The sequence below is a fragment of the Coptis chinensis genome, chromosome 6 (assembly GCF_015680905.1).
Source record: "Coptis chinensis isolate HL-2020 chromosome 6, ASM1568090v1, whole genome shotgun sequence".
Lineage (NCBI taxonomy): Eukaryota > Viridiplantae > Streptophyta > Magnoliopsida > Ranunculales > Ranunculaceae > Coptis > Coptis chinensis.
Genome location: NC_141461.1, coordinates 96,162,483 through 96,186,796, shown reverse-complemented (window position 1 = coordinate 96,186,796; position 24,314 = coordinate 96,162,483). Strand labels below are relative to the sequence as shown.

The 24,314-nt window shown below is 37.4% G+C and overlaps 5 protein-coding genes across 8 annotated transcripts in view; 1 reads left to right on the top strand and 4 right to left on the bottom strand.

The window, feature by feature from the left end:
• The first annotated feature begins 501 nt into the window (after positions 1-501).
• LOC147495766 (importin subunit beta-1-like) lies at positions 502-6,289 on the top strand. 2 transcript variants are annotated; one of them, XM_086564444.1, is made up of 3 exons: positions 502-922; positions 1,602-4,019; positions 4,115-6,289. In XM_086564444.1, coding segments are annotated over exons 1-3 (2,619 nt in total). In that variant the 5' UTR covers positions 502-920; the 3' UTR covers positions 4,314-6,289. The 2 variants fall into 2 exon arrangements, with proteins under 2 accessions (XP_086420570.1, XP_086420571.1); XM_086564445.1 differs by having other exon boundaries at positions 503-922; positions 1,596-4,019.
• Positions 6,166-24,314, bottom strand: part of LOC147495757 (calcineurin B-like protein 4) — a 57,166-nt gene continuing 39,017 nt past the window's right edge. For 2 of the 3 annotated variants that reach the window (XM_086564441.1, XM_086564442.1), the window contains 5 exons: positions 8,768-8,827; positions 7,950-8,047; positions 7,747-7,799; positions 7,020-7,100; positions 6,166-6,943 (listed from right to left, as the gene is read on the bottom strand). In XM_086564441.1, the coding sequence (XP_086420567.1) occupies positions 6,857-6,943; positions 7,020-7,100; positions 7,747-7,799; positions 7,950-8,047; positions 8,768-8,827 (379 nt within the window). In that variant the 3' untranslated portion in view covers positions 6,166-6,856. Of the gene's footprint in view, positions 6,944-7,019; positions 7,108-7,746; positions 7,800-7,949; positions 8,048-8,767; positions 8,828-10,005; positions 10,446-10,675; positions 11,505-24,314 lie in introns of those variants that run through there. The other variant, XM_086564440.1, reaches the window with a different exon arrangement.
• Positions 11,649-14,553, bottom strand: LOC147495765 (putative disease resistance protein At5g43730). Its single transcript, XM_086564494.1, has 3 exons — positions 14,183-14,553; positions 13,879-13,955; positions 11,649-13,762 (listed from the first exon to the last, which is right to left on the bottom strand). Exon 3 carries the CDS (start codon positions 13,758-13,760, stop codon positions 12,612-12,614), a length of 1,149 nt encoding a protein of 382 aa, XP_086420620.1. The 5' UTR covers positions 13,761-13,762; positions 13,879-13,955; positions 14,183-14,553; the 3' UTR covers positions 11,649-12,611.
• On the bottom strand, positions 15,176-19,549 carry TAP38 (thylakoid-associated phosphatase 38). Its single transcript, XM_086564493.1, has 11 exons — positions 19,152-19,549; positions 18,665-18,793; positions 18,390-18,492; positions 18,156-18,266; positions 17,230-17,309; positions 17,041-17,094; positions 16,813-16,929; positions 16,652-16,706; positions 16,472-16,504; positions 16,331-16,377; positions 15,176-15,430 (listed from the first exon to the last, which is right to left on the bottom strand). The coding sequence occupies exons 1-11, from the start codon at positions 19,460-19,462 to the stop codon at positions 15,307-15,309; spliced, it is 1,164 nt and encodes a 387-aa protein (XP_086420619.1). The 5' UTR covers positions 19,463-19,549; the 3' UTR covers positions 15,176-15,306.
• On the bottom strand, positions 20,121-22,689 carry PTAC7 (plastid transcriptionally active7). The gene is made up of 4 exons (XM_086564498.1): positions 22,160-22,689; positions 22,029-22,085; positions 21,883-21,939; positions 20,121-20,584 (listed from the first exon to the last, which is right to left on the bottom strand). The coding sequence occupies exons 1-4, from the start codon at positions 22,322-22,324 to the stop codon at positions 20,252-20,254; spliced, it is 612 nt and encodes a 203-aa protein (XP_086420624.1). The 5' UTR covers positions 22,325-22,689; the 3' UTR covers positions 20,121-20,251.

Sequence of the window (24,314 nt, the reverse complement as noted above, 5' to 3'; positions counted from 1 at the left end):
TGGGATGGCTTCAATACAACTCAAAGATAGTGAAGGCTGTGTTTAATGTAGTGAGGAGCAGGGAGGAAATGGGAATATAGAGCTTTATTGATTATTCTGAACTGTTTACTTATTCGCAGATACAGGATGATTTTTTATTGGTCTTTGGGCTCGATCCGCATTGTATGGTTTCTGACTTGACAGCTGTTGGAGATGGCCAAAAACCTTACTTGTTGCTTAGGTTCAGGAATATCAGTGAGCCTGAATGGCATCACTGATACTAGACTGGGGAAGCTAATTTGGTCTAACCTGGCGTGTGATGAATATATTTATGCTTGTGAGTAGGCCGTGCATACCCTGAAATCACTCAGAATTTGCCAGGAAAATCAATATAGGGATCCTCTCCTTATATGGAACCTACTAGGTACCCCCTCGGTCTGCTCATAACGTGTTATCATGTGTTTCTCACCCGTGAGCCAAGACCGATAACGAAAATAAAGAGAGTAAGAAAAGAGTATGAGATATACGACACGGCCCAAATGGAGACCATAAAGCTTGAAGAATGATTTCCATAACTGCTGCAGTTTGCTTGCCAATCATCTCATGTCGTGCACATGGACAAAATTTTGTTCTGAAAATTAGTTTCTGTATACCTTGGGCACCTTGGAATATATATGTCGAAATATTCCCAGGCATAGAAACTCAACGATATATTGATGAAATGTTACGAAAATTTCACAAACATGGAGTGACAGACTCTATCTCGTTTTACAGTTTACGGAGTTAAAAAACTGAAAAAAACAACCGCCGTAAAAAAAAAAAAAAAAAAAAAAGGAAAAATCCCGCTTTACAGTTTACACACACGACACACACTTGCTTTCTTCTCCTCGTTTATTTAGGGTTTCAATACTTAAACAACAACAACAAAGATTTGTCCATCTATGTAAGTTGTTTTTTTTTCTCTCTCTCCTTTACAATTTCAGATTTCATTTTTTATTTTTGGATTTGCCTTTGTTATGAAATTCTGTTTGATATTTTGAATCTGAATTCCAACTACTTTTCACTTTTGCAATTCGAGTATCGAGATTTATTAATGAGTAAGATTAGATTTCAGACTGAATCAAAATGGTTATTAACAAATTTAGTCTGTATTCATCTTCTTATTTGGTTTTTTTTTTTTTTTTTCAAAGTGGAGTTGTTGATTTTCTGTATGATATTATGATCAGTAGAGTTGTATATATTGAAACGAGTCTCATTTGTGGCAACCTTTGACTTATGTTGTGTGAATTTTGATGTGTCCGCTTTTTTATTCTAGCTCTTTAAACTCTTATTAATTGTCCCTGAGATTTTCTTGAAAACTGGTAATAGGTTATACTCTAGGATGTCGAGTGCATACTTATTTCAGCATGTCCCTGTATCGTTTGATTTTCGATAGATATGTGTCTGGTATTACCATTTTATTTTTGCTTGATCCATGGTTGTTATTTATTACAAACTCTTTGCTCGATTTGTACTACGTTAAATATTTATGTGTTTGTTTTGATTTGGATTTCTTCTTTGAGGAGAGGTGCTGAGTGTTTATATTGATTTAATTGATTCTATTTGATTTCTTTCAGTTGCAGGATGGCAATGGAAGTCACTCAGGTGCTTTTAAATGCTCAATCTGTAGATGGTACCATTAGGAAGCAAGCAGAAGAAAGCCTCAGACAGTTTCAGGAGCAAAATCTTCCCAGTTTCTTGCTGTCTATATCTGGGGAATTAGCAAATGAAGAAAAGGCTGTTGACAGTCGCAGATTAGCAGGTCTAGTTCTCAAGAATGCATTGGATGCCAAGGAACAAAGTACAAAATTTGAGCTTGTACAAAGATGGTTATCATTAGACATGAATGTGAAGATCCAGATCAGAGCATATTTGCTACAAACACTCTCTTCTCATGTACTTGATGCACGGTCAACCGCATCTCAAGTCATTGCTAAGGTTGCTGGTATCGAGTTACCACATAAGCAGTGGCCAGAACTGATAGGGTCACTTCTTTCAAATAGTCACCAGCTTCCAGCTCATGTTAAGCAAGCAACCCTCGAAACTCTTGGTTATTTGTGCGAGGAAGTTTCTTCCGATGTTGTAGATCAAGATCAAGTAAATAAAATACTTACAGCTGTTGTTCAGGGTATGAGTTCAACAGAGGTTAACAATGATGTGAGACTTGCCGCTACAAGAGCTTTGTATAATGCTTTGGGATTTGCTCAGGCAAATTTCACCAATGACATGGAGAGAGATTATATCATGAGAGTCGTTTGTGAGGCGACTCTATCTCCTGAGTTGAAAATCAGACAGGCAGCTTTTGAGTGTTTGGTCTCCATTTCTGCGTCATACTACGAAAAACTAGCTCCTTACATCCAGGACATATTCAACATCACAGCAAAAGCTGTGAGGGAGGACGAGGAGCCTGTTGCTCTTCAGGCTATTGAGTTTTGGAGTTCAATCTGTGATGAGGAAATAGATATCTTAGAAGACTTTGTAGGCGAGTTTAGTGGTGACTCTGAGGTTCCTTGCTTTTATTTTATCAAGCAGGCACTCCCTGCCCTTGTTCCTATGCTACTTGAGACACTCCTCAAGCAAGAGGAGGATCAGGATTTGGATGAAGGAGCTTGGAATCTTGCAATGGCTGGAGGAACATGCTTGGGTTTGGTTGCACAGACTGTAGGAGATGACATTATCCCACTTGTCCTTCCATTCATTGAAGAGAACATATCAAAACCAGATTGGAGGCAAAGGGAGGCAGCTACATATGCTTTTGGTTCCATCTTGGAGGGTCCCTCTCCAGATAAGCTGATTTCTATTGTTAATGTTGCCCTAGACTTCATGCTCAGCGCCTTGATGCAGGATCCGAACAACCATGTCAAAGATACCACTGCCTGGACTCTTGGTAGGGTATTTGAATTCCTTCATGGATCAACCTTGCAAACTCCCGTAATAACCCCTGCAAACTGCCAGCGGATTATCTCAGTTCTGATCCAGAGTATGAAAGATGCGCCCAATGTTGCCGAAAAAAGCTGTGGTGCTCTCTATTTTCTTGCCCAAGGTTATGAGGATTCCGGATCGTCCTCCCCTTTGACTCCTTTCTTCCAAGATATTGTCCAAGCACTTCTTGTTGTGACCCACAGAGAAGATGCTGGAGAGTCGCGTCTCCGTACCGCTGCTTACGAGGCTTTAAATGAAGTTGTTAGATCTTCGAGAGATGACACGGCTCCTATGGTAATGCAGCTTGTTCCTCTCATAATGATGGAGCTCCACAAGACATTTGAGGTGCAGAAGCTATCATCCGAAGAGAGGGAGAAACAAGCTGAGTTGCAAGGTCTTCTCTGTGGGTGTCTGCAAGTATTCATACAGAAGTTAGGGGCGTTTGAGCAAACCAAATATGTGTTCACGCAGTATGCTGATCAGATGATGGGCCTCTTTCTGAGGGTCTTTGCTTGCAGAAGCGCTACTGTGCATGAAGAGGCCATGCTTGCCATTGGAGCCCTTGCCTACGCCACTGGCGTCGATTTTGCCAAGTACATGCCAGAATTCTTTAAGTATCTGGAAATGGGTCTACAGAATTTTGAAGAGTATCAGGTTTGTGCCATAACAGTTGGTGTTGTTGGGGACATATGTAGGGCTTTGGAAGAGAAGGTTCTGCCTTATTGTGATGGTATCATGACACAGCTTCTCAAGGACTTGTCCAGTGACCGGTTACATCGATCTGTAAAGCCACCTATCTTCTCATGCTTTGGAGACATTGCTTTGGCAATAGGAGAGAATTTTGAGAAGTACTTGATGTATGCCATGCCCATGCTTCAGAGTGCAGCTGAGTTATCTGCCCATACACCAGGTTTTGATGAGGAAATGACAGATTATACCAATCTTTTGAGGGATGGAATCTTGGAGGCTTACTCAGGGATTCTTCAGGGCTTTAAAAGTACTGCAAAGGCACCACTATTGATGCCTTTTGCACCTCACATTCTCCAGTTCTTGGACAGCCTGTATCAGGAGAAAGACATGTGAGTAATATTAAAGTCTATCCTCTTTTTCTTTCATAGTTTCATGTATGAATGTCTTTGATGGTGTTGCTGATATCGTAATGTTTTTTAATCAGGGATGATGCGGTGACCAAGACTGCAGTTGGGCTACTGGGAGATTTGGCGGACACTCTAGGTAGTCATGCTGGTCCGCTAATTCAGCTGTCTGTGTCAAGCAGGGAATTTTTAAATGAGTGTTTGTCATCAGATGACCATCTGATTAAGGAATCTGCAGAATGGGCCAGATTAGCCATCACTCAAGCTGTTTCTGGTTGAGGATACTGCCTTACTATTTTGTTGTTTGAGTCCCTGTATGCATTCAGTTGTCTAGTACAAGTTCAGGATTGTGTACCGTTTGTCGGGGTTTCCCCATTCGTGCACAACCGGAGTCAGGGTCATTGGGTTGTCAATAATTTGTGTCAGCAGCATGGATTTGGGTTCTGTTTTTCGAAAGGATGGGGGCACGGGTTGATGAAATACTTTCTTCCATCTGCTATCTAGGCAGAAATTTTTCGAAGAAGTCGGTTGAAGATATAAATTTTCGAAGAAGTCGGTTGAAGATATAAATGTGTTCGGAGGAATGGGTGGAACATTGGAGATTTGGAGGTCTGCTTGAGGGTCATGTATGCTGACAAAGCCATGATTGCCTTTTCATACATGAAAGTACATACTGATTCTATGCATTACGTCATGCCATTACACAAATACGAACATATGATAGTCAGTTGATCGTTGTCCTGGGTTGGAGTGGATAACACCTAAGAGTTTGTTGGATGACAAGATTTGGAGTCTGTACCACACCTCCTGATGGTAAAGCGGGCTCAATGTTCCTCCACCTTTTTTTTAACCTTTCCCATTTTATTTCTCTTGTTTATTATAAAATTTTGTATCTAGTCTGCATTGTTAAATGTCATTTGTCCATCAGTCTATAATTGGTCTCATCATTTTTTCTTTTACTCATTTTGTACACTCATATCATCATATGTGGGATTTGAGATTGCCCAGTTACACTAGGGAATTTATGCATCTATACTGTCAATACTGTGTTTCTTATTAAGTTCTGCGATGCACTCTCTGTCACTGAATTAAGTTCGATAAAAGTTGGCCTTCCATGCTCGGTGGGGTCATATCTCTGCATGTCGGGCGCACTTGCATAGTTTCATGTAGTTGATGCACACTCTGAGCTATTACAGTTAAAAATGTTCTGTAGGAAGTTACAAGTGACTTGTGGACCTGTGTATACAATTGACTGGTCGATTTTGTATATTCTTGAACAAAATTTTCATCGCATTTTAATAATTTAATCACATGATTAACATTCAACAGCAAAGACTAGAGCAGTTGCAACTTGAGTCTATGAATACATCAAAATCGAACATGATAATGGGGTGATATGATATGAAGTGCTTTCATCAGGGAACATTCCTCTAGTGGAATGACTTACCAATTTTATGGGTTGATCTTAGTTGCGTGGGCAACACCTCTTAAGGGAAGGTTCCTTCCTGTTCCAGCTCTTGTAGTTGCATATCCCAATGTGGCCTGCCGTTAAAGGGGGTGCGTGGAGCGTCAGAATGTACAAGTGATGCAATAGAACTTCATTTTTTAAATTTCCCCATTTTCATTAAAATCTTGGGTCACCATAAAGTTGCGTACTTAGATATGATAATGGGTTAAAATCTTGGGTCACCATAAAGTTGTGTACTTAGATATGATAATGGGTTAAATTAACATGGTAACTTTTAGAATAATTGAAGCTTTAACAGATTGTACGAATTGAGGATGAACAATTTACTGAAAAGGAGCCAGTGTTATTTTTAAGCTCAAGGACAGAAATGCAGGGATCTGGAGCCAAGTTACTCATTGCAATGTGTATTTTACATTGGTGTTTCAGAGGGAGCCTTACAGGTCTATTTCGAACACAAGATATGTAGTAGATGAAAATCTACGATAAGAACCTAATTTAAGTTTCAGAATTTTCGAATAGTAGCAGAGATCAGATAAGTTGATGCACACTATGGCATGGCGCATTGGCGTGCGGTTGATTTACAATCTGAGCTATTACAGTTAAAAATGTTCCGTAGGAATTTACAATTGACTTGTGGTGGTGACCCCAGAATAATTATACAAATTTTGTATATTCTTGAACAAAATTTTCATTGCCATTTCCAAAATTTACAATCTACTCTCTACAAAAGCTAAAATCTATTATCTCCAAAAAAAAAAAAAAAAAAAAAAAAAAAAAAACAATCAAACTCAACTACTGCGGAAAATAGAGGGACTGCTAATTGTAAGGCCTTAGCGTTTACATTAAATAAATATATAAGAGGATTGCTAATTCTAATTGGAATTCGAATAGGAAACAACCAAAGTTCTATTTCTATATAGCTTTCGTTTAGTTTACATTCCTAATTGGGTTAGGAAACTGGCCAGGGACTGAAGGCGTACGTGCAGAAAATCTTTGAATGAAGAGCACACTGCCGCCTTGGCCCTCGTTCAAGCATTAGGGGGCTAACACTCTATGTCCGTATCCTTGCTGAAATAGTGAAATCCTCAACTCGCCATAGTTCGGAACTCCGTCTTATCCAATGATTTTCCATTACTCAAAACTTGCACCTTAAACTTTTCAAGGATTGCATGGCGCCACACCAGGTTCGTTTACCAACAAGCCCTTAAACTTTTCTGCTTCTTGTTCCACTGATCCATGCTGTTGCAGCCCAACACTATCAACTTTGATGTCCTCCTCCAGTCCTCCAGAGTCTTTGTGAGACGAGGCTCTTCATTTCTACAACCGTCATTCCTACCATATACTACCACGGCCATTAATTGTCTGCGATGATAATTAACCGTGCAGCCATTTGATGCACATTTGTCCTTCCATCACCTTTTGAATCTGCGTCATTAAATGTCTGTAGCAAGACAGCAATGAGAATATATAACAAACAGATATAAGGTAAGTGTACAATTCCAGAGAGAGAAGATGACCTTATCCCCGATTGTTTCAACAACATCCTCAGTGAGGGTCAGATCAGACTCAATCAAAAGAGCCAACACCATCTCCTTTAACTGAAACCTGCAACAAAAGTTACATACAAACTGGTTTAAGAATCAGATTCTTACACATTGAAATGTTGTATGCCTTGAATAATTTGGTCTGAATGTCTGATGTCTTATATTCAGTCATGTGGTACGCCCTTTGGGACTCATTATGAATGACCCTTTGTTGCACATACAAAATTGAAAAGTATTGGTCAAAGACTTCTAATAATTTCATTATAAGTTGAGACATTTGTTTAATCGTGGACTTTTGTAAGCATATAAATTTGGTCTTGAACACCCGCAATGAAATGCTTAAAATTTTCAATTGATTATTTACCAATCACCTCTCTGTAACTCATTTCTGGTTCTATTCTAATAAAATCCCTACTAGTGTTCATAAAAAAAAATGTATGGCTCCCCAAAGTCAGTGTGATCAAAACTGTGTTAAACATAGTCGATAAAATGATATGATATTTACTAGATTTTAAGATCACACATTCCCATCTCTAAATCCACATCTCTAGTTCAATATTCTGCATGATAACATGTGTCTTGTGTACTATAACATGCTTCTTGATAAGTCAAGCACATACATACGGAATAAATGGAGAGAACCTGAATGATATATACTAAATATTGGAGGACTAAAAAGGAAGAATCTCCAAAAAATCACCTCCTCACGTTCAATTAAGCTAGTCTGCCTTAGATCATATGGTTGAAATGCAACTACACAAAGAATTTACCAACATGTGATCAGCAAATGAAAGGATACAGTGGAAAGGTGGGCAGGTTTTTGGGTAACTGATTACCAGTAGAATCTAGTACGTTAATATGAGATCATGAATATAAGTGTAAGTAATGGGAATCAATTCTTACATGCAACTTTCTCCTCCAGTGAAACATTGGGATGAAGTGGATTCAATAACACACCATTGCGCTTCACATCAAGCAAATAAAAAACCTGTAATTTTAAACTTAAAACACCGACAGACATACAAAAAGGGATCAAAAGTTAAAGACCTGATTCACGGCGTAAATGGAAAATATAGGTCAAACACTTGCTCATTGAACCGCTTGTGTAGAATAAATTTTCATAATTACAAAATGTGAGAATGGAGTTATTTCCCCCATGCATGTTCTCTCTCGAACATCCACAGTTTCTTATACATCTACTACCCATTCAACATAATCCTTACAACATTATTTCTGCTGAGGAAATATATTCCTTACAACATAGATTCCAGTCTTTCCAGTTTTAGCAAACCTCCGAAAGACTATTAGAATAATTAGATATGTATGGTTTTCACCATTTATAAAAATAGAGATATGCTTAAGGAGTTATGTCTCATACTTGTTAAGTTTACAAAAAAACGGACAACCAAGCGATTGGACACAAGGCTTCGCCATTAGTGATGTTTGACTTGTTTTTAGGGGATTTTCAATTGGTTAAAATGTTTAAATATACGCTATATTTTTGGAACTTTATCAGAGCTTTTAGTGAGAGGTCTTAATCATTGTAAACCATGCAGGATTAAGGTCTAGCGACCCGATCATAAAATATTTACAATCACCAGATCATCATACACAATTTAATCCAAGACAAGTCAGCCATATAGACAGAAGTGAATTGAGGCATAGCTCCTAGCACTCATATTTTGCAGTTAACAAGAAGATTAGAGAAGTTAGCAACAGACCCTATCTGCAAAGAGATTCTGCTTGTTGCTGTTTCTGAATAAGGCCAGCTGAAATTCTTCCTGATCACGAGAATGGGACAAGTGATGAGCAATCAATCCTGGACTAATCTGGGAAACTCATAAAAGCTAAAAGAACGGACCTTTGAATAAGCCCATCATCGATTATTGAGCTGCTCAGTTTCTTAAAAAGTTCATACAGTGCAGAGCCTCTACTTCACTGATGGTAACTGCCACAGCAAAAAAATGAAAATAAAATAAAATAAAATAAATAAAAATAAAGGCCCAGGTTCTACATGTCAATCCCACAAGTTCATAGCTCAATATAGTATAACCTGCGCAACTTACGTGCTGTAGTGAAACATGTCTACTAAAATATGTGCTGAAGTCAATCCAACAAGACATGTCAGGTGAGCGACGTGAGTCTCAAAAAATTTAGATATGGAACAACAATACAGACATATAGTTCATCACTTGATACTTCCAAATGTATAAAGCTTATGCATCAAAGTCACATTCAAGCAGTTACTTGAAATCAGAGAACCCAATGTCGTAATTTAATTTTAATATGACCATATAGTACAAGGACATATGGAGGAAAGGAAAGTGTTTCATGATCTAAGTTGTCAGGGGCGGAGACGCAAGGTGTTAAATTTCTCAACTAACACATTGGGAGCCATGGGAACGCCTTTGACAGGGACCAACTATTTTCATTAAAAATTGCCTCCTTCGCCATCAGGGTGCCGCCTTTGACAACAGAGTTCATGATTGAAATTTTGAAATGAGATACACATACAAATAACTAAAATATACTCACAAGCGGATTCGAACTGTAGGCTCCTCTCAAATCCATGAATAATTATAACCTTAATGCAAAGAGCCCACGGCATTTAGAACTAAGCTAACTTTAACTCTTAAATCTCATAGAAAATATGCGGAGTATGGAGTTTGGAGTTGTTATTACACAAGGAAATTTCAGTCAGTTCTAGAACATAAATGAATACTTACGAAACTTCGAATTTCCAATGGTTATATCAAAATTGGAAAAAAATGAAAAGGATAAAGACTAACTGAAACGAAAACAAGACTAGAATTTCTGATTCTCCACTAAAAATGAATATAAATTCGAATTTGAACAACAACATCAGTATGGCCTATTATCTATTAAATTATTTCAAATTTGTTAAAAAGACAAAGTTTCAGATCCAAAGCTTGAAACTACGGATGAATATGATACATACCTTGATTGAAAACCCGATTATCTAAGCAGAAAGGAAAACTGGTTTCGATATCTAACATTTGATTCCTTCGTAGCACTTGGAGACCTTTCTTTTCCACAAGCACTTTGTAACTTGAAATCGAATAAGAGCTCTTTTCAATCCGATCAGAAAACGAGACGAAATCAATCATTCCTTTCTCAAAAGACATGTTAAGGACGTGGGTAATCCCACTCGAGTGAATCCCACCACTCAAATACATCTTCTTGTTCATACATTAAGTTGTTGCGATCTCTGTGTCCAGTTTGACTGTTCAACAAATCACATCGCACATAGACACCATTGATTGACAGGAACAAATAATTGAGAGTATAGAAGTCGTTCTGAGTTTGACCATCACCAAAAGAAGTTCCAATACTATCGGTGACGATTCCCGCAATCGAAAACTCTAGAAATCAGTTCAACTGAAAAAACAAAACAACCAAATTCAAAATTCCAATCAATTGAAACCAAAACAAGACTAGAATTTCTGAATCTCCACGAAAAATCAACACAAATTCGAATTTATCTGTGGATAAATTGAACAACAAATTATTTAAAAATCTTTAAAAACGGCAACAAATGAAAGAAAATCCTAAAAAGAAATAAATTTTCTGATGAAAAGCTTGAAACTATGGATGAACATGACACATACCTTGATCGAAAGGAATTTCAGTGTAGAAGCCGATTATCTAAGCAGAAAGGAAAACCGATTGAAGCCAAAAAGCGAAGAGTTTCGAGAAAAAGATTATTTCAATATAATCGAAAGAGATGTTCAGGACGTGGGTAATCCCACTCGAGTGAATCCCACCACTCATTGCTTCCTAGGATTGATTTGAGAGAAGGTGGGGCTGACTGATGTTCTCGGTTGAACAGAGGGAGCCTTTTCAATTCAGGACAATATAATACTTCAACTGTTTCAAGAGAGTCACAAACCAACAGAGGGAGCCTTTTCAATTCAGGACAATTGTATACTTTAACTTCTTGAAGAGAGTCACAAACCATCACGCCCTTCCAAATGCTCTTCAGTTTCGGTAGATCGCTGAAGATCAATTCCTTCAACCTTGGGAGTGCGACAGTTTCACATGCTTCTTCTTCTTCTACAATTAGTTCCTCCAATTCCTTACAACCCGACACCTTGACCTTTTCCAGGTATTGAAAGTGTTGTAATAACCTAGTTGAAAACAGGCGGTCCAGTTTGACACCGCCAATTGTAACAAACTGCCAAGAGTTGCTGTACATGAATAGCTGACTCCAATTGCTCTTCAGTTTTGGTAATTCATACAAGTTCAGATAATGTAACCTCGGGAGTACTGGAATGGCACCACTCTCATCTCCATCCGCTACCACTAGCTCCTCCAATTGTGAGCAATCCGCAACGATGATCTCTTCAAGGTTAAGAAGCTGTTGAAGCAACCTAGACGAGAATAAAACTTTGATATTACGACAACTCCAGATCTCTAACCTCTTCAAACAAGGAAAAGCTCCGTGTGCGATTTCATTGAAATGTACAACTTCAAGAAATTGAATGCTTTTCGGAAGTCGGAGGGCATTGCAAGGAATACCCTTTGAGTTGGACAAACATACACTTCTCTCGTGCTCACTTCCGTAATATAAGCCGCTTTCCATTTGAATAAAATATTTTTTTAACTTTTCAAAGTTTGTAAATTCAGCATAGGAAATAAAGTCCGACAGCTCGTGAAATTCGATTGTAAGATTCTCCAAGTGTGTCAAGCTTGAGAGTTCCTGCACCAAATCTCCCACTCTTTCTCGCGCATACACATATTCCGGTTTTGGCAAGTGTAACTCTTGAATTAAAGAAAACTTGGATATCAATCCTGAAGGGATCATTTCTTTCAATTTAGAATTGCCGCTGAGATCAAGGCTTCTGAGGTTGGCCAACATTTCCATCCCATGAGGCAGTTCTTCTATTTTCGAATCTGTGAGCTTCAACACTCTCAGTGACTGAAGCTTGGATAGAGAAGGCACTCTAACTAAATTTTTACAATTAATTAAGAGTAAACCACGAAGATTCACCAAATCAGAAAGTGAATCTGGTAATGACTCAATATGAGTCTGAGATAAATCGAGAACCGTCAGACTTTTCATGTGCACGAAGAATCCACTTGCAACGTGTTTCAGTGGACCATCATAATACTTCTGAGCAAAGATCAATGTCAAGAGTTTTGGGCATTTCGGAATAATTTGAATATTTTCTATTCCACTTTCCATAAACGAAACCCTCTCAAGATCTTCCGACCAATCATCTTCATGCGGTATTTCGGTTGATGAAAGCCCAGTTCTGACCATGAATTTAGGTTTTGATTTCGTGATGTAAAGAGCCATATCCCTAATCAAATCATGCATTTTAACAAGGTCCCTATCAAGACGACCTTCTGAAGAAACTTCTTCTAGCATGCAACAACGCTTTAGTATATTCAGTATAACACGGCCACGAAGCATTTCATCTTCTTTGCTGGATCCCTCGACTAACCCTTCCACAACCCAATACTCAATCAACTTACTTGTGTCGATTATATAATCTTCAGGATACAATGCACAATATAAGAAACACTTCTGGTGGTTTTCCTTTAGTTGATCGTGAATTTGAATTTGATTTGAATGACTTTCTCCTCCATGGCCATGTTCAAACTTGTAGATTCTCGCAGATCTGATAATGCAACTCGCCACTCATCAACATCTTTTCTTCTCAGAGATCGACCAATTGTGATGATTGCAAGTGGCAAACCACAACATTCTGCAACAACTGCTTTTGCAATCTCTTTCACTTCCGGAACAAGCTCCTCACCAACATTTGCCATGAACAGTTCCCATGCTTCGTCCTCATAAAGCTGATCAATTTTCACATCTTTCTGGCACAACATCCCTTCGCACACTTCCCTTGACCTGGTAGTCAATACTATCTTGCACCCATTATCTTTTGTAGGTTCGGGAACTCCAAGATCTTTTAAATCAAATGCCTCCCACATGTCGTCTAGGATAAGCACAAACTTTCCCTTTCTACGAAATGCACTTAGCAACATTGACGACCGTATAGCTTCATCTTGTTCAGCATAAAGATCCAATGCGACTCTCTTTGCAATCTGATTTTGAAGTTTTTGAACATCAACATCTTTGGATACAGTGACCCACAAAACATTTTCAAAACGAATACATTGTTGCACGAGCTGGTTACTGATTGTCTTCATAATGGTGGTTTTTCCCACGCCACCCATGCCGTAGACACCAATTTTCTCAAACTCATCACCTACTATACATTCACAAACCATCTTGAGGATCTTATCAGCAGCACTACCAATCAGTCGTGTAGTCGGCATCTCCATTCCCCAACACGTTAAAGACTCTTCTGAGAAATGACTAGCCTTATTTAAGAGATCATCCATCACTTCAACGCATTTCAAAATTTTTTTTTGCAACTTCAGTCGTGAACAACAATTAGGCGTACAAAAAAATCCAGCTGGGCATATTTTTGCGACGTTGGCTTCTCTGTCCACGTCATCTGCCATATATATAATAGTGTCGGCATTATCCCACCAATTTTGTGCGTCTTGTGTGCGCATCTTTCCATGTCTCTTTGCAATTTGCAGAATTTCTTTCACCTTGTTTACTCTGGCAATCAGTTCTCCTTTTTTGTTTCTCAGTGTCTGAGTTTGTTCACTCAGACTTTTAACACCCAACGACTGATTAAACGCACGAGTCAGTACGCTTTGAACATCCATACCTGTCATTACAACACATTGGTTGTTAATTAAAGTGATGTGACACGATAGAGCTACTCCAGTAGGATATATGTAAAATACATAACATTAAGTAAATAGAGAATATGTATAATCTCACTTGTTTGGGCAGTTGATTGTTCTCTGAACCTCTAATAACAAGAACCAAAGGAAAACGTTCAAGTACGAACTGGATATCTGCACATTTAAAATCATGTAAAGGTGGAGAATCAACAGCTAAAAATACAAATCAGTTTTAAGAGATAGTCATCATTGGACTTTATCAGTAGAATTGGTTAGCTCACAAATAAGTGATGGATCAAGAGTTCAAGTTTGCAAAACATGGTTATGTTGTGAACATTTAACAATGAATGACGATTAAAAAAAAAAGAGTAATAATCAAGGAAGAATAAATTTGTAATAACCTTTAACAATGAAAATTTGATGGAGTGATGTTAAGCTGAGTGCTAGTCCAAGATCGACCAAGCTAAGCAGACCAGCACAAAGAAGTTATGGAAAACTCTCTCTGCTGTTTGTGATGAAATGAAACAAACCAACAACTCTGTTTCTTCCAACAGTCAATAAAGAGAGAATGTGTGAACCACAAATATATTATCAGGTCTCCACTTTTCTTTCAAGTCTTCTTCCTTTGCACGTGGTGGTGGGACTGGTGGGTCTTCCATTATTGAATGCTATGTTTGATACTTTGGTGAGATGCATGTAACTGGACTGTTGTTGACTTGCTTCCTACGTAACTTCATTTGAATTTTTGATCATCCGATTTTCTGTTTTTGCCGACATAAAAAATGCAAATTTCATTACAAATGTGATCAGGGTGTAAATATTGTACAAAGTCTGGTCCGGAATTAACATCTGTTTCTTCACACTAGAGAAAAGAGAGTAGTTTGCTTAGCTTGCACGCAGCATGATGTGCTTCCAAGTCAAAAAAGGTTGATTAGTTTTTCGGTTTCTTCCATTTTGCAAAATATTTGACTTAGCTGTGATTGTTATTTGCATTTTGTTAGTTAAAATAGTTAAGAGAACTTTGTTTTCTGATCATGTTGAACAATTTATTCCCAGGGGATGCCAAATCTTGTGGAAGGGAGTGTAATTAATAGCGAGGGTAGGATTCAAGGTGGGATAGTGATAGCTAGAACCAATTTATACACTCTTTGATTCCTTTTGCCTCACAACTTTGTGTATATATTGAGCACTGAATTTTGTGTATATAATTTGCATGTTATTAACATACATGCTCCACTTTTTGAAACTTTAAGCTAACGTATCAGTGGTTCTTAATCCTTTCATCAACAAAATGATTTAACAATTAGCATAAAGAACAAGGTGTAACGAAGAGTTTGAGAAACATAGTTGATGAACAACCGTTTGTGGTCTCACAAGAATATGAGAAAGAGATGTATAACTAATCGTTGAGTTTATTTTTGGCGTATCATCATCTCAAACGACAATAAGTTTTGAGGCACATGTATTTACAAGTTACGAATGTGATACTCATATACATACACAGATTGCTGACAACTGTTGAAACTTATAAAGAAAGAAAATATGTCACCCATATTCCTAGTGAAACAATAGAAATAGTTGCAAAAGCTTGGCTTAGTTCCCATACAAAATTTTGTTGCTGAGGTGCCAAATTCTCCCAGTCTGTCCTCCTATATGCACCAGTATTTGCAGATTTAAGGAAGCAAGAGAGCATATCAAACACAATGACAGAAAGGATAATAAAAGTGCTAGACAAACAAATAAAACATAGCATATATGTATCACATGTTGATTCCAAATCTTATAGGTCAAATTTGATATGATATGTCAACAAGGACACATGCCTTACTATTAAAGCAGCAGAAAACAGAATTAACCTATGGCTTGTAAGGAAACATCATTATTTTGCCCAACTTAAGTTCTAGTTCAAGGTTAAAGTAGCATGCCACATTGCCACCTACTTGTCGACAGTGATTGGTTTGTGAACCAGTGGTGGAATCTCACCTGAAGTAGCTCACTTCTTGTCAGTCGTAATCTATCTCTAAGAGTTAAAAGGGAACTAGCAAAGCCCCTCAAGTAAACATGGCAAAGAACTTCACCATTAGTAAACCTATAGCCATTGATACCGATTATAACAAATACGGGTATCCTCTTTCTTTACTGGCTCCAGCCTAGCATTGCATTAGATCTCATTAAAAGTTGACCCTGCATGAGTGCATGGGTACCGCTGAACTCAAACCAGTAGGTGAAGACGAGGGGGAGGATACTTCTGCAAACCGGGAAACATTTTGCCATGCTCCGTGTTGCAGTTGCAGGCAGCTAGGTTTACAAACCTGAGAGGGTTATTTACCTCTTAAGCTATCACAGTTGAACATGTTCCACAAGAACAACAATTGAGTTGTAGTGACCTCGGTTTAATTACTCAGTAAAATAATGTAAATCCTGTCCTTCTCTATTACTTCTCCATTTCAGAAAAGGATGCCTTAATTCGTTGTAAAAAGAATTATAAATAAGGTGACCATAACAAGCGAGTGAAATTCTATAAATGCAATTGAGAAATGAGGACATACCCCAAATCAGCTATGATGATGCTAACATTATCTTGTGACCGTTGATCCTGCAGAGTTTTATGAAGTTGTAGTGAAACCGTCTAAGTAGCGATATCACTTGATGTGTACAAAAGACAACTAATCATCAGGGATAAAAAGTACCAGAGCTGCATGTGCCAGAGCTTCACAAGCACGCTGAAAACAGAAGGAAGGAAAATAACCAGAAGAAAGAAAATTGAGTAAGATTCAGCAGGATCTTGAATCTGATATAAGAATTTGAGATTTGGAGCATGTGGTATTATGCATATCTGGATCCAATTGGACCACTATTTTAGAATGTACCTGAACATTTCCATGTTCTCGAAGTTGATTCCTGACAAATGTTACTGCATCCAAGCTGAAACATCAAAACGGGAAAGAAAAAGTTGGTTAATATTTGTTAGTTGGAGCTTCGAACCATTAACAAATGATAGATAAAATAAGAATGAAGCCACCCAGCTAACCTGTTCATATAATCCCATAGACCATCAGATGCTAACAATAAAAATTCAGAATCAGATGCAAGAGCTACTTGATAAATGTCTGGAGATGCTGTAACAAGGTCTCCTTTGAACTGAACTCTATTACAACACAAAATTCATTAACAATCATTGGAGAAAATTCTAATCAGGATGTTATGTACATAACTGTAAACAATTAAATAAAAATGTGGCCTTAGTTATTAACAATACCGAGAAATGAATTTTGAGGTCCATCTTCCCTCCTCAACTCCTTGCACCAGCATTCTTTTTAGAAAGAGAACACGTGAGGCCCATCAGAATTCAAATAAGTTTAACAATCAAAGATAATCCAAAAACTTCAAAAAATCACGTGTAATCACTGAGATGAAAAGGGAAGAAAGGAAAGTACAAGACACGAACTCATTCTTCTTTGTCTTGAACCGCAAGTCACCGAAAGCACGGGAAACAGAGATATCTCCACATATTCTTCCATTCACAATCTATTTCAGTAGATAAGTACCATTAAAAGGAGTGATAATTGGGATAAATCACTGAACAACAGATAACAAATCTCAGACTATTAATGAATCTAATCAGCTTAAATTAAAAAGCATAAGCTAGTAGAAACCATGAACTATTCAAACTGAACAGGATGTTTAGTGAAGTTCTTTCTACAAAGAGAACGACTCATTTAGGTAAAACTTCAAAGAATATTACTGCTTTCAGAGTAGAAAGTATGAATTATGAAACTGTTACTCATTCTGTTTATATCCTTTGTTACATGTAGTGATTCACTATTAGCTTTCTACCGAAAGAACATCATAGGGAAGTAACATGTCTGGTTTGAACTCCAATACAGGATGAGAGAGCTTCCATTGCCCTACAGCATCAGAATTTTTTTTATGGGAAGTGTAAGAAGGATCCCCTTAAAATATTAGAAAGGGTAAGAGACACGAAATATCATTTGGTGCATGCCACTGACTGGATGTGTCCTCTGTATATAGTGCATTACTTGTATTGATCTTATTTTAATTAAGCACATAACTCCCCAATATATGAATAAGATCTGCAAAGTAGACGCTTGAATAACCCCTTTTTTTTAGTAATATGTATTTCCGACTTGAAAGTACACGTAGTGTGACACAATAAGCTCTATGAAAATGAGCATCATTCATCATCTAAGTAGATTTCAAACGGATAGGTGCCTTAAGCATCAAAAATAAATAAGGTGCCTCAAAGTATGAGAGTCAATTGAGATGTCTAATCACATTTATGGAGGCGTCAGAATCACCAATGGAAACATATACATATAAAAGGTAAAATGAAATAGGAATGTAAAAACACACCCATCCACCTGCTTCTCTGATTCTCCTGATCTCTTGAAGAGAAACCTTGTTGTTTCCATAAGGGCGATGAGGGTTGGTCAGTACTTCTGCTTTGCCAGAACGGGAGAGAACCTACATTATCGAGTCAATTAAGCATGAAGGAATTTATTGAAGGTACTTTTTAAACTCCATCAGTTTTTAAGGAAGTCATATATGATATATGTCTGTTAAGTATTGAGAAAGTAAGATTTGTACCACACTTGAGTCACCAACATGAGAAACAATTAGCACATCATTTCTAAGAAATATAGCTGTTGCTGTAGAACCAGATTCAGTTTGCTTCCCTGTCTCTTCAAGCCTTAGCAAAAAAGAGAGACCAAATAACAATAAATTTAACACAATAACATATATTTTGCAAATAAGCGTGCATACCATGGTGTGATTAAGGCCGTGCTTGGGAAAAAAAATAGCAATGCTCGAAATTGGTCTTTTAAAAAACATTGGCAACTATCGAGAACTAATGCTCATACCAGTTCAGTAACTTCGTATCGGCATTTATAAAAGCCTCCTCCAATGCCTTCTTTACTACACTTGAATCTTTGCTACTTAGCAACATCCCATCTTGTAATGTTGCAACACATTCTTTATACAGCTCCTCCCTAATGCATATATAGAATCAGAAGATGCAAATAAAATCTAAAGCGGCTTATATGATTTTGATCTTTCCTTCATGAAAAAAGAAGAAGCAGAGGGATATAAATTAAAATCCCACAATTCAAAATGGGATTATCATTCTATCAAGAAGCTGCTTATAAATTAACTTGGCTTATATTTACTGGTAAAATCTCGCTAAAATCACAAAAATCATAAATAGGCTTAAAACAAATAATGAGTATTTCTTTTTCCAATCAACTTTTTTCTTCCCAAGATTGCTTAACAAACAGAATTATGCAGTTTCACTAATATGTTATCTATAATCTCAAAAGCATATACAGCTTAAGAAAGAATCTATGTAACCTGAGAAACTCGACAGATGAAAAACCAGCATGGCCATCAAAAACAGCAGCAAAAGAGAAGCCACCAATATCACCATCCGATCGAACAACAACATCGTCTTCCATTTCTTCCCTTGCACCTTGTAACTTACTTGACCCCCACTTAATCCCAGCAACATCAGTTACCAAAGAAGATGGTGCATCTATTGCTATAGCTGAACAACAACATGGACTTCTTTTTCTACTGAAACTTTTCTTTGCTGTGAAACCCGAGTTGTTACAGTTAACACTGTTGAGCATGTATCTTTGTAACTGTTGGCTTAGTAACGCCATTGAAAGTGTAAAGCCTTAGAGAGAGTTTTGAGGTTACTCCTGGAAATATGGAAGGATAAGAGAGTGAAGCTACACCTCTTAACTGTTTTAACTGATTTTTGTGTTCGAAATACTTTAAGCATATGCCCGAGACTCTATCGTTGATATTTCAAAGATACAAGATTGTCCACGATATATATTCGATAGTAGTTAGTTTTTTCTTTTTCCAACTGCTTTCCTGTGCACTTCTGTGTTGATTCTAGCTCGCGTATGATTCTGCTTCTTATTCAGTTCCTCCTGTTCGAACCTCGTCTTATTTTGGGTGACTTCAGAGTTCAAACAACATGCATAACCCATGGATACAGGCGCTGCTCAACTGACAAAATTGGATTTTTGTTTTTCACATTGGCAGAGAAAATCATGTTTAAAACATATTCCCATGTTTTCCTGCATGTGGTGGTGCTATAAGTCCATGACCAACTTGGGCATCAGCGAACCTACAAAACACATGGACTCTGCAGAGCGCAATGAAAGCAGTTTTCATCTATCAGGCGCTGTGCTGCTGTGCATTAGTCTAGGTCCCCTGATCCTTTTGACATAATTGTCGTCACTTGGTAGACACTAGATACTATATAGTATGAGAATAATGATAAATAAGGAATTGAAAAACAACATTGAATTGATAGAAGCACTTGTATTAGGATACAACATTGCAAGTTGAAAATCATGCAAGTTGAAAATCAATATACATCCAAGGAACATATAGAATTGGTGAAGAGTGACTGTAGTTGATGAATCTAATCAGTATGATTATATATGTTCCTCTCGTAGATAACCAGGGCCAGGCTTGTATGGATCGGGATCCATGTAGGCCTCTGGACGACTGAACCCCGCATCATTTACACGGTTACTAAGAACATGCAGGATTGCTTTCTTACTTCCATATTCGTCCCGGTTGTTATCCATATACTCTTTAGCCTCAGCTGCTACCTCATTTACAAAATCAAATCGGTTCTCTTCTGATAACAATAGCCTCTCTATGTCCTTCGTCAATAGCTTTCCGGCTTCCCTTATCTTCCTCACCTTCTCCTCAAGAAAAGGGATTCGTTCCATCTTGTACCCCAACTTTTCATCTTTTTTTGTCTGAAATAAAAAACAATGAAACCGTGTAAGACTAGAGATTACACCAAAACTTCTTACATTCAATTCTAATCATGTTCTCAATAGCTAGATTCATGCAGGTTAGAGTTGCATCAAGTTTCCTTAGATCCAAGTTATGTATTCTGGAGCAGTCTTCAGAGATAGTAGCTGTGAAATTCTGGCAGTGGTATCTAGACGGTTAGACACATTGGTCACTCAACAAACTTCCTAGCAGAATGCACAGCCATTCTAGAAAGTGTAGAGTTCGTAGTACAGAGAAACTGGAAGAAGATATGGCTAGAATCAAATTCGGTTTCATGTTTTTGGCGAGTCAAATGTTCCTTGGTGGATGCAACAAAGGAAGGACATATGCAAACAAGGGCTTGATATTTTGTAGCTTAATGAGAGAAGCTAACTTTGCTGCAGATCGAGTAGCAAAGCACTCAATAGGTTTACAATGCAATGTACAACTTGTATTTAACATGAAACCCCCATGGATGACCAGATGGGAGGTTCCTGAACAGGTATACCTTAGATTTGGTTAATCTCTTATAGTGCCACTGGATTCCACTGGACTGTAAGGCAAACCTATACTATGTATTCTATCTTATAATACTAGTATACTGCATGGCAGTGGGGGCGTGAGCGGAGAGGGAGAGGGAGGAGGGCGTGGAGAGTGGAGAGGGAGAAGGAGAGGGAGACGAAGAGAAGAAAAATGAGGGACAGACAGACATAAACCAACCAAATGACATTTGGTCCACGTACCCCCCCTCAGCCCAGAATGTTCGCTCTGCTCACTTGATTAATACAAAAATTGTTCATTTACAATATATATATTATCATCAACATGTGGAAATGGATAAAGCTCCAATTTATCATTACTCTTAGAGTATATATACACCAGAGTCATATAAAACTACAGATTAATTCAAGACAAGTTTCATATCTCTGTACAACGTAAGTCGCAAGGTGGGCACAGTGTATTCGCGCAGATTATGTATTAAAACAAATTTCATCTACTTTGCAGTGTGAATCACCTCAACAATGCACTTTCTATGATATGGTATTTGAAAATCACATAACTATTCAGTCGCAGTTCACTCTACACTCATTATTTACAAATTTAAGTATGTGTCCAGTGTCCACTACAGACTTCCAATTCGATTAAAAGTAAGTATTAAACTCTATACATTTAGCTTTACACACATTAAATCCCTTAAACAACAGCATTACAGTCTATACACAAAATGTAAATTAACAATATTTTTTTTCTAAACCAGTAAGAAAGAATAGCTTCATACCAACTTTCTACGACGCCAAACTCTTCTTTGATTATTACTACTACTTGAATATTTCTCCTGCAAGTTTATTGATTAAAAAAAACAAACATATAAGATACAGATTAAAATCAACATAAAGAAAAAGAAAGGGTGTCAAGTTTTTTTACCTGGGCAGTAATGGATAAGTTGAAACAACATCCATTTCTTGCTTCAAACTGAGCATTCTGAGAGTTAAAACATAAAAAAGAAACAGTTAAATGGATTGTGTTAAAAAGAAAGAAATGAGGAAGTGACTTACTGATGAGAATGGAGAAAGAAGCAGAGGCTGTGATGAAGAGATGAAATGGAGACTCGATAAACCCATTGCCATTGTTTCAAAAAAAAAATGATGGGTACTATTTTCTTGCCTTAACCCAAATGTAATTGGGCCGGCCCAAACCAATATTACCAATCCATAGTCCATCTTCCAATAGGCCCAATCAAGGCCCAAACTTCACATCATATCGTGATTATGGTGACGATGCAGCAGTTGTTATACTAAACTTTCGGTTTAGCCATAAGTGGTGTGCCGAACTGTGATTTAAATGAGACAAAATATATCATTTCAAGACGCATAATTATTCTCCACTTACACACAAGATCAACCTAGATCATCTAAGAATATCAAATTTCATTTTCGAGCCAACTTATCCTACTGCCAAATTAAGAAATAAATAGCTAGCTAGCAAAATGTTTATTTGAGAATGAGACTCAATCTACATAGTTGTTTACAACCAACTTGTAGCTTGTCTTGTGCACTTAAATTCTCATCACTACGGCAAAAGCATTTAGTTTGTTGCTATGGTCATCTTTGTCACAGTCTTCTACAAGGCACCTGTTTATCTACAAACAGCATAGTCTAAAAGCATGCAACATACCCGACCTGATGACAATGAACACCGTACCAATGTACCATGACAATTGACAACTACACTTTCATTTTCATATGAAGTAAAATTAGAATTGAATGGATGAATTCCTATGGAACTGAGATGCACTTTGTTTCTTTAAGGAGGTGATTTAATAATGGCATATTTATGTATCAAGATGAATGGTTGGATACTCTGATACTCATATAGAAGTACGATAGATGTTTCCTTTAGGCGTCTTTCGGTGGCCCTATGATACAAATAAAACAAATACATCATTTTGTCAGTAATAGGTATTTGTTCCATATGCTTGAGTAATGCCTCAAAATCCAACAAAAATGGACCAGCTAAATTTAGTGACGCATCTTATAATAGATTGTTTTTGAAATTTTGGTCGAATAAGGTGGATAGAGTCAATAGACCCACATATTTGTGTAGAATTGTACAACAAGTCAATGAAATGTGCAGATTTTCTGAGGGCGCACTTGTCTAATTCTAGAAACGGCTGCTTAATTTAGGTAGACTAAATTCTAAGCATTTTCTTGTCTAGCTTAATACTAGGTAAAGACTCTTTACGTTTTCAATGATGATCTAACTCGATCTTAATGATGGAAACAGACACACGCACAAACAAACACACAAAGATTTATTTTTACTCTTTATTTTTATTTTATCTTTTGGTATAGATAACACACAAAGAATGGTCTTAGGCTTAATAATTAATATGCCTTCAGCCCTTACCCTTTAGGCACCTTTTTTTTCATGTCATATCATTGATAGATCGATAATAGTAATGTATTAGATAGAACGGATTTGATAGTAATGTATTATAAACATTGATTCTCATCTAGTTAGTTGTGCGTATGACATTCAAATGCAATACAACAGATCGCATTTGTTTAGGTCTTGCAAATTAAAGTTGCAATGAACGGAAAAAATATACCAGACAGAAAGCACCAACTTATAGCATTGGACGAATCAGATGAATTCCCCCTTCAGAGAAAACTCCATGAGAGATAAGATGTGTCACAACTCACAAGATTAAATAAGAATACAGTACCTTCCACTAAATATTAATTTCAAGTTCAGCATAACAGTTTGTGTAATAATTCTGTTTCTATCTATCATATCGTTACGTTTGTGTTTCCTTGATGCTGCTACCTACGCACACCTGATCAACCCCATCTTATAGATGGTCGTGAACCATAGTCCATAAGTCCATAACATAAAGTAAGATCAAGCTAGAGATGGAGATGGAGTACTTATACCCCGTCACAATCTAAAAACATCACTAGATCGAAAAATTAGATCATTTCGTTTATGTATGTATGATAGTTATAAAATGATCGTGAGCCAATCGGTCAACCGTTATGCACCTATGGGATAGCTAGTGACAGCCTTCTACATAGTTTTCACTTCTAGAGCCACTTATGTCTCCGTGGTTTATTACCTTTTGAGGCTGGTGATAACGGCCTTTGGGTCAGATAAAATGTGACCCCCAACATTGAGTTAGACTGTTATGAATAGATTTAGCTACTCTGGCCG